General features: G+C 38.3%; 1 protein-coding gene across 1 annotated transcript; it reads right to left on the bottom strand.

Moving 5' to 3' along the window:
* Positions 1-2627: 2627 nt before the first annotated feature.
* Positions 2628-3569, bottom strand: OR4E2 (olfactory receptor family 4 subfamily E member 2). Its single transcript, XM_065941686.1, has one exon. It carries the CDS (start codon positions 3567-3569, stop codon positions 2628-2630), a length of 942 nt encoding a protein of 313 aa, XP_065797758.1.
* Positions 3570-10465: the final 6896 nt, after the last annotated feature.

A 10465-nucleotide genomic window follows, 5' to 3' on the forward strand; every position in this document is an offset into this window, starting at 1 on the left:
GCCTATTTCTTCAAATAAATTTTAGAATATTATTTTTTTAATTTATTTTTTTCTTAGTTGAAGGCTAATTACTTCACATAAATTTTAGAATATTATTGAAAATTATTGACCAAAAAAAAGTCCTGTGGAGTTTTTAAGTAACTTAGATTTATAAATCAATTTAAGAAAATCCATTATATTAGCAATTTTTTATTCTTATACAAGAACATGTCTATATCTCTCTACATTTTCTCAGCACAACTTTATAGTTTTTATCATAGAGGCATATATGCTTCCTTTATTGGGTGAAAAGAAAATCCCATATAAACAGATCTGTATTGATTTTTTAATTGCAGCTATAACAACTTTACTACAGACCTAGAAGTTTAGCCAATATAAATTTATCTTCTTACAGCTCTGTCAGTAGTTCAACACAAATTTCACTGAACTAAAATCAAAGGTCAACAGGGCTACACTACTTTTCCCTTCTTCATCCTATGTTTATGCAGGACTAATTGACAAAAATTGAATATATTTAAAGTGTACAGCATGATCATTTCATTATTATCACAATCAATTCTAATTAACACATCCATCACCTCACACAGTGCGTCTGTGTGTCTGTCTGGTGAGGATACTTAGGATCTGTTCTCTCAACAATTTTCAAGTATACAATAGAGTACTATTAACTATTGTCATCGTGCTATACATTAAATCCCCAGAACTTATTTATCTTACAACTGAAAGTTTGGCTGAATTATTTTCTGAAGGCAATAGAAGAGAATCCATTTCCTTCCCTTTTTCAGTTTCTAGAGACCACTCAGATTCCTAAGATAGGAACCCCCTTCTCTGTCTTTAAAGTCAGCAATATTGAATCTCTCTGACTTTTATAGCCATATCTCCCTCTGATTCTCTTTTGTTTCCCTCTTCTATCTTTAAGAACATTTGGGATTACATTAGGTCTACCTGGATAATCTAGGCTACTATTTCTATCTCAAAGTCAGCTGACTAGCAAAACCTTAATCCCTGTTTGCTGTTCAACCTAAAATATTAACAGGTTCCAGAGACTGGATGTAAACATCTTTGGAGGACTGTTACTTTGTTTACCACATTACCTGTAACCCATTCTTCTTTCCTTTGTCACAAATTCCAAAAAGTTCTAACTAAATTTAGTATTTAATTGTAATAACTAACTCATCACTATTTCCTGGTACATGTAATTACTCTAATTCTTATAAATTCTGATTTCTCTTTTATTTAACATTACTATTTCTTATATTTTGATATTAATAGCTACCACAATCACATTTTTATAAAATAGAAAAGGAACAATTTCAGACGAATAACCACCACAATGTAGATTCAAACATTCTTCACAGAATAGCAGTATGTGAAAACAACAATCAGTAATGTTTAAAAAAAAATTCATTATGACCATATAAAGTTTATCCCAACAGAGCAAAGAAGTCAGGCATAAAACCGTACATACTGTATGATTCAATTTACATGAAACTCTAGGAAAGACAAATTTAGTTTACAGCAAGAAAAAATCAGATGCTTGGGTGCTTGGGTGGGGATAAGCTTATTGGCTGGGAAGGTTCTGAAGAAATTTTGGGAGGTGATAGAAATGTTCTATATCTTGACTAGGGAGATAGTTGCATGAGTGAAACTTTGCCACATTTTATCAAACTGTACAATTAAAATGACTGCATTTTATGTAATCAAGTTCTACCTTAACAAAGTTTATTTTAAAATAAGTTCCAATACATCTCTACTTTAATTTTGTAAAAAATTAAGTACTACCAAAAGTACAGAATGTGTGTAGAGATAAATAAGAGAATCACTTTCAAAGTGACAAAGTTTAATTCAATATAAATATGTTGCTGTTGTTGTTTAACTGCTAAGTCATGTCCGACTCTTTGAGACCCATGGACCTCCTCTGCCCATGGAATTTCCCAGGCAAGAATACTGGAGTGGGTTGCCATTCCCTTCTCAAGGGAATCTTCCTAACCCAGGGATTGAACTCACATCTCCCTGCATTGGCAAATGGATTCTTTATCTCTGAGCAACCAGGGAAACCAATAAATACCATAGAAAGCTTAAATAAACACCTTGAAAATACATTTGAAAGCAGGATCACTGTAATGTATAAAACACAGGTGTAATGTACAGCTTCCCAGAGGTAATAACCTACTGCTGCTGCTGCTGCTGCTGCTAAGTCGCTTCGGTCGTGTCCAACTCTGTGCGATCCCATAGATGGCAGCCCACCAGGCTCCTCCATCCCTGGGCTTCTCCAGGCAAGAATACTGGAGTGGGTTGCCATTTCCTTCTCCAAATAACCTACAGAACTGTACCAATCAAAAAAGTAGGTTCTCTCAGAACTCTACCTCTCCCTGAAACTAAGACTATGCCCCAAAGTCTGTGGGGAAACTAGCAGTTTTCTTTAAACTTGTCCAGATCCTTTTCCCTTACATGTTACAACAGGTATCTTTTCCTGTATTTAAGCAATAGTTGATAAATTCCCCTCTTTAGTACAGAAGTCTGGCCTGAAATGACTCTCCAGGTCATTTCACCTAACAACTTTGATTTCTTACTCTTAGTCACTCATTAAAGATATGACCAAAATAATATCTGTAATTCCAAGTTCATCATGTACATGATTTCATGGAAAAAACTTGCCTCTGTCTGAGATGCTTCATGGCACTTTTTACTTCCTCATTCCTCAAGGTGTAAATGAGGGGATTCAGCACAGGGGTGACCATCGTGTAGAAGACAGACACCACCTTGTCACTGGAGAAGTTGGTGTCTGGGTGAGTGTAGAGGAAGATACATGGCCCAAAGAAGAAGGCCACCACCATGAAGTGGGCTGAGCAGGTAGACAGGGCTTTCCTGCGCCCTTCAGCTGACTGTTTTCTAAGAGAAACCAAGATGATCGTGTAGGAGGTGACCAAAGCCAGAAAACAGAAGAGGGAGATGGTTCCACTATTGGACACAATCAGCATTCCTGTGAGATATGTATCTGTGCAGGCCAGCTTGATGACAGGAGGAACGTCACAGAAGTAGCTATCAATTACGTTGGGGCCACAGTAAGGTAGGCGAATGGTCAAGAAGGTCTGCACCAGTGAGTGAATGGTACCCCCCAACCAGAGACCAAAGACAAGCTGTACACACACCCTCATGTCCATCACATTGGCGTAGTGTAATGGCGCACAGATGGCTACATAACGATCATAGGCCATAACGGTCAGCAGAAAGATCTCAGCACAGGCAAACAGATGTAGGAAGAAGAGCTGTGCGATGCAGTTGTCAAAGGAAATGGTCTTCCTTTCCAAAAGCAAACCCTCCAGCATCTTGGGCACAGTGACAGATGAGTGGCAGATGTCAATAAAGGACAGATTGCTCAGGAAGAAATACATGGGGAGATGAAGACGTGGAGTAAAGACTATGGTAACCATGATCAGAATGTTCCCCAAAAGGGTTAGCACATACATGACTGAGAATGCCATGAAAAATAATATCTCCAGTACCCAGTTATCAGTGAGTCCCAAGAAGACAAATTGAGTCACTCTGGTTTGGTTTAGAGCATCCATCCAAAGAGCTTCCAAAGGACCTTGTGGGGAAAAAACACATGAACGATAATTTAGCCTTAATGTTATAGGAGTGGAACTAACAGAAGTGACTCTGAATTTCTATCTGGGTTGCTTATTTATTAACACGGTATGTAGAGTATAAGATCAATTTAATTACAATTGTTATAATATATCCATTCTTCCTTGGTGGCTCAGTTGGTATAAAATCTGCCCGCAATGCAGGAGACTGCTTGCAATGTAGGAGACCCAGGTTTGATCCCTGGGTCAGGAAGATCCCCTGGAGAAGGATGACAACCCACTCCAGTACTCTTGCCTGAAAAATCCCATCAGTACAGAAGCCTGATGGACTGCAGTCCACGGGGTTGCAAGAGTCAGAAACGACTTAGCAGCTAACTACATATTATACCCAGTATATATCAGAAGCCATTCCATGCACTTTATATACACCATTCTGTTTAGCCATAACTGTACCATTGCATGGGCTTTCGCACTGGCTCAGCAATAAAGAATCTGCCTGCAATGCAGGAACCACAAGAGACATGGGTTTGATCCCACAGTGGGGAAGATCCCCTGGAGCAGGGCATGGCAACCCACCTCAATGTTCTTGCCTGGAGAACCCATGGACAGAGGAGCCTGGCAGGCTACAGTCCATAGAGTCACAGAGAGTCAGACAGGACTGAAGCAACTTAGCACGTGTGAACGCACCATGGCATAAGCATTATTGTTCCTGTTTTGCAGGTAAGTGAGCTCTACAAGAATAAATAAATTGCCCAAAACCCTTAGCCACTAGTTGGGTGATTTTTTCATTTCAGTCTAACCCACAGGCAACACCAATTTAGAATTCTAAAATACAACTCCCAGCTAAAATAATTTGCTATTTCACTCTTCCTATCAAAAGTGCCTTCAAAGCCTGCAACTGTCTGCTACATTTATTTTTCAGGTTCGGAATCTTCTCTCCAACCAAGCATGCTACCTCCATCTTGTTACTTTCCAAAATCCTTTTTTGTTATTTATGTTGTTCCCTCTGCTCAGAAAATATAACCATTTAATCAACTGTACTGTCTTCATTGCTGACTCTTAAAATACTATTCATCCTCTAATATTACCTCAAAGAGCAGTACCTTTAGGAAAACACAACTGATGCAATCAAATCCTGTCACTTCCCTTCATACTTCTTTTATCTGAAAGAAAGTATAAAATAAGATATCTGTTTTTGCTCCCCATTAAATCAAGATTTTCTTGAAGAGCAGTGGTCACATATAACTTATCTCTTGCAGCATGTAACATGGCTTCTGACACACAGCAGGTATGCAAAACATACTTATATTAGAACTGAAGCTAACTTGTCAGGTAATCTGCAAAAGAATCCAGTCCTTCACAATAGAGTTAATAAGTTACTTTAAAAGCTAGATTTTTTATTCTGTAATATAATTTGGAGCTTTGCAGGTGGCTCAGTGGCTAAAGAATCTGCCTACAATACAGGAGATATAAGAGACACAGGTTCAATCCCTGGGTCAGGGTGATACATTTTATTAAAACATTTAGCAAAATGAAATACCAGAAATAATCTGAATGTTTATCTAAAGAGGAATAGGTAAATAAATTTTAGTACAGCCACAGTGTGGAATATTATATAACCATTAATAAAAATGAGTAGGATCTATGTTTATTGATTTAAACAGTGGTTCTCAATGTAGCTGCACTTCAAAACCACATAGTTGGGGTTGCTAAATTTTGCTGCCCAGGTCTCACCTCAGAAAATTAAGTCAGAATCTCTGGAAGTTGGACCTATCAGAACTTTTAAAGTTCTCTGGTGATTCCAACATATAGCCAAGAGGTCAAACTATTAAATTCAAAAAATGTCAACAATACATTGTTAAGTGAAAAGAGCATATTATAAATATATTTTTGCTCTATAACACAGGGAGCTCAATTCAATGCTCTGTAACAACTGAGAGAGGTGGGATGGGGGTAAGGGCAGGAGGAAGGTTCAGGAGGAAGGGGCTGTATGTATACCTGTGGTTGAGTCACATTGCTATACAGCAAAAACTACTGCAATATTACAAAGAAATTATCCTCCAATTAAAAATAAGTTTAAATAAATAAACATATTGTGAATGAGGAGGAAAGGGGTGGAGGAGGGAAGGAAGGAATAAACGAACAAAGGAAGGAATCAAAAAATATTTATGTATATATATGTGAATATGAACATATTGAAATATATATATATTCATGAATTCTGTTTTTATGTATTATTCCTAAAAGGAAAGATGATATGTGTTGAAGACTACACACTTATTTTAACACTAGTTGCCTGTGGAAATACTAGTGCATTTTAGATTTTAATTTTAAATTTAAAATACTAGCAGCATTTTACAAATCAAAGTCACAATGAGGTACCATTACACACCAGTCAGGATGGCTGCTATCCAAAAGTCTACAAGCAATAAATGCTGGAGAGGGTGTGGAGAAAAGGGAACCCTCTTACACTGTTGGTGGGAATGCAAACTAGTACAGTCACTATGGAGAACAGTGTGGAGATTCCTTAAAAAACTGGAAATAGAACTGCCATATGACCCAGCAATCCCACTTCTGGGCATACACACCGAGGAAACCAGATCTGAAAGAGACACGTGCACCCCAATGTTCATCGCAGCACTGTTTATAATTGTCAGGACATGGAAGCAACCTAGATGCCCATCAGCAGACAAATGGATAAGGAAGCTGGGGTACATATACACAATGGAATATTACTCAGCCATTAAAAAGAATTCATTTGAATCATTTCTAATGAGATGGATGAAACTGGAGCCCATCATACAGAGTGAAGTAAGCCAGAAAGATAAAGACCAATACATATAAAGACTAACACATATATATGGAATTTAGAAAGATGGTAACGATAACCCTATATGCAAAACAGAAAAAGAGACACAGATGTACAGAACAGACTTTTGGACTCTGTGGGAGAAGGCGAGGGTGGGATGTTTCAGGAGAACAGCATCAAAACATGTATATTATCTATAGTGAAACAGATCACCAGCCCAGGTTGGATGCATGAGACAAGTGCTCGGGCCTGGTGCACTGGGAAGACCCAGAGGAATTGGGTGGAGAGGGAGGTGGGAGGGGGGATCAGGAAGGGGAATACATGTAAATCCATGGCTGATCCATGTCAATGTATGACAAAAACCACTACAATATTGTAAAGTAATTAGCCTCCAACTAATAAAAATAAATGAAAAAAAAAATACTAGCAGCATTTTAAATTTTTATATTATACTCTGTAATTGTTCAAATTTGTCCATAAGCATGGGTTATTTTGTTTTAAAGCAAAGTATTAAAACCATGCATGGGAGGGCGCATACAGAAAGGAAGTGTAAATGCTTACTTCATGGGATTATGAGTACATTTTTCCTTCTCCAAGTCAAGTCTAATATGGTTGTATTTCTTATGAAGCAATATTCTATGATAGGGAAGCCTATTCTCATTAACTCCTGGTCAGCAATGCATTCATAGAAAAGAACCAAGAGTTGTTTTGCTTTCAACTAAGAAGGAGAAGGTAGAAGGCTCTTCATAAGAGCACATGTGGTGAATTCACATAACTATAATGTTTGGCCTTCACTTCTCTAAGCCTCAGTTTTCTGAACTGTAGCATAGGAACTAGACACATCTTTTCTATGTGATTAGTTGTAGCAGATGTCTAGGTCTTCTGTCAAAAAGATCAAGAGAGAAGCCAGGGTATGGGAAGAATTTCTGACTTTGAAGGGTATCATAAAAAAATTGAAGCCCATATGCATGTTTAAGAAAAAATCTAAACAACTGACAAAGGATTAATTTCCAAAATATACAAGCAGCTCACACAGCTCAATACCAGAAAAACAAACAACCCAATCAAAAAGTGGTAAAAAGACCTAAACAGACATTTCTCCAAAGAAGACATGCAGATGGCTGACAAAACCATGAAAAGATGCTCAACATCACTCATTATTAGAGAAATACAAATCAATACTACAGTGAGATATCACCTCACACCAGTCAGAATGGCCATCATCAAAAAGTCTACAAACAATAAATGCTGGAGAGGATGCAGAGAAAAGAAAAGACTCTTGCACTGTTGGTGGGAATGTAAATTGATACAGCCACTGTGGAAGACGGTATGGAGATTCCTTAAAAACCTAGGAATAAAACCACCATATGACCCAACAATCTCACTCCTAGGCATATACCCTGAGGAAACCAAAATTGAAAAGGACACATGTATCTCATTATTCCTTGCAGCACTATTTACAATAGCTAGAACATGAAAGCAACCTAGATGTCCATGTCCATCAAGAGATGAATGGAAAAAGAAGTTGTGGTACATATACACAATGGAATATTACTCAGCCATAAAAAGGAACACATTTGAGTCAGTTCTGATGAGGTGGATGAACTAGAACCTATTATACAGAGTCAAGTGAGTCAGAAAGAGAAAGATAAATATTGTATTCTAACACATATATACAGAATCTAGAAAAATGGTACTGAATAATTTATTTTCAGGGCAGCAATGGAGAAATAGACATGGAAAATAGACTTATGGGCACATGGGGAGAGGGGAGGAGAGGGTGAGATGTAAGGAAAGAGTAACATGGAAACTTACATTACCATTTTTAAAATAGATAGCCAACGGGAAATTGCTGTATGGCTCAGGAAACTCAAACAGGGGTTCTGGATCAACCTAGAGGGGTGGGATGGGGAGGAAGATGGGAGGGAAGTTCAAAAGGGAGAGGATATATGTATACCTATGACTAATTCATGCTGAGGTTTGACAGAAAACAACAAAATTCTGTAAAGCCATTATCCTTCAATTAAAAAATAAATTAAAAAGAAAAAGAAAAAATCTAATCAAAAGCACTAAACCTTGGGATTGGCTGAAATTTTCAAAGCCAAAGTAGCTTCCCTTATGTCCTTAGGCTGTTCCCAGGGGCAGCAGATGGTAGTTATTGCTTCTTTAGCACCAGAGAAATTTAGTTACCATTAGTAAAAAGAGTTTTTGCTCTGGTTTTAAAAAGAAGTGGGCTGAGACTTTGACAAAAGGTCACTTTAGAAAAATTATGTAGCCTCTCTGAGCTTCAGTTCAGTTCAGTTCAGTTCAGTTGCTCAGTCGTGTCCAACTCTTTGCAACCCCATGAATCGCAGCATGCCAGGCCTCCCTGTCCATCACCAACTCCCGGAGTTTACTCAAACTCATGTCCATCGAGTCGGTGATGCCATCCAACCATCTCATCCTCTGTCATCCCCTTCTCCTCCTGCCCTCAATCTTTCCAAGCATCAGGGTCTTTTCAAATGAGTCAGCTCTTCGCATCAGGTGGCCAAAGTATTGGAGTTTCAGCTTCAACATCAGTCCTTCCAATGAACACCCAGGACTGATCTCCTTTAGGATGGACTGGTTGGATCTCCTTGCAGTCCAAGGGACTCTCAAGAGTCTTCTCCAACACCACAGTTCAAAAACATCAACTTTTTTGTGCTCAGCTTTCTTTATAGTCCAACTCTTACATCCATACATGACCACTGGAAAAACCATAGCCTTGGCTAGACAGACCTTTGTTGACAAAGTAATGTCTCTGCTTTTTAATATGCTGTCTAGGTTGGTCATAACTTTCCTTCCAAGGAGTAAGCGTCTTTTAATTTCATGACTAAAATCACAATCTGCAGTGATTTTGGAGACCAAAAAAATTAAGTCAGCCACTGTTTCCACTGTTTCCACATCTATTTGCCATGAAGTGATGGGACCGGATGCCATGATCTTCGTTTTCTGAATGTTGAGTTTTAAGCCAACTTTTTCACCCTCCTCTTTCACTTTCTTTTTTTTTTTTTTTCTTTTTTTTTTTTTTTCCTCTTTCATTTTCATCAAGGGGTCACTTTCTGCCATAAAGGTGGTGTCATCTGCATATCTGAGGTTATTGATATTTCTCCTGGCAATCTTGATTCCACCTTGTGCTTCTTCCAGCCCAGTTTCCTCATATGTACAAATCAATACCTGCATCAGGAGGATCCCCTGGAGGAAGAAATGGCAACCCACTCCAATATTCTTGCCTGGAGAATGCCATGGATAGAGCAGGCGGACTATGGTCCATATAGCCGGACACTACTGAAGCAACTTAGCACATAGGCACGAATGCACACAAACCTACTTCACAAGCTGTTATTCAAGTAGCTAACATGTAGCCTGGCACTTGTAATGTGTAAAAGTCTGTTTTTTTTATTATAACTAAGAGATATCTGCAAAAACCATCCCAAAAGTCCCTAAGAGAGAAAATGTAGGTCACGTATTTAGTAGCATAATAAAAGGACCACAAAAAAGTAGGTGAAAGAAAGTGAGAGGGACTTCCCTGGTGGACTGGTGGGCTAAGACTACAGGCCCCCAGTGCAGGTGGCCTGTGTTCAATCCCTGGTCAGGGAACTAGATCCTACATGCTGCAACTAAAGATCCTGCATGCAGGGTCTTTTTTTTTTTTTGCATGCAGGATCATTTATTTGCATGCAGCCAAATAAATAAATATGAAAGAGAGAGAGAGTGAGAAAGAGAGAAAGGGTCCACTAGTTAATCAAACAATATTTAGTGGATGCCCCAACTGTATCTGTGCCAAGGAATATTCCTTCCCCAGACTTCCCAGGGCTCTATCTTTCTCATTTTTAAGGTCTTATCTCAAATATGACCCTCTCATGGAGACCCTGCAGACAACTATAACCAAAAGAACACCCCCTCACTTACACAATATCCTAGTCCATCTTTTTTGTAGCACTTATAAAGACTTGAAATTATCTAAATTATTTGCATTCATATCTACTGTCTGCTTTTCCAAATACAAATCCTTCGAGGACAAAGACTAGATCTCTTTGATTTATGACTA

The sequence above is a fragment of the Muntiacus reevesi genome, chromosome 7 (assembly GCF_963930625.1).
Source record: "Muntiacus reevesi chromosome 7, mMunRee1.1, whole genome shotgun sequence".
Taxonomy (NCBI): Eukaryota; Metazoa; Chordata; class Mammalia; order Artiodactyla; family Cervidae; genus Muntiacus; species Muntiacus reevesi.

What these genes read in the sequence shown, in the direction of transcription:
- OR4E2 (XM_065941686.1), bottom strand. Translation starts at nt 3,569, where the DNA reads ATGGATGCTCTAAACCAAACCAGAGTGACTCAATTTGTCTTCTTGGGA.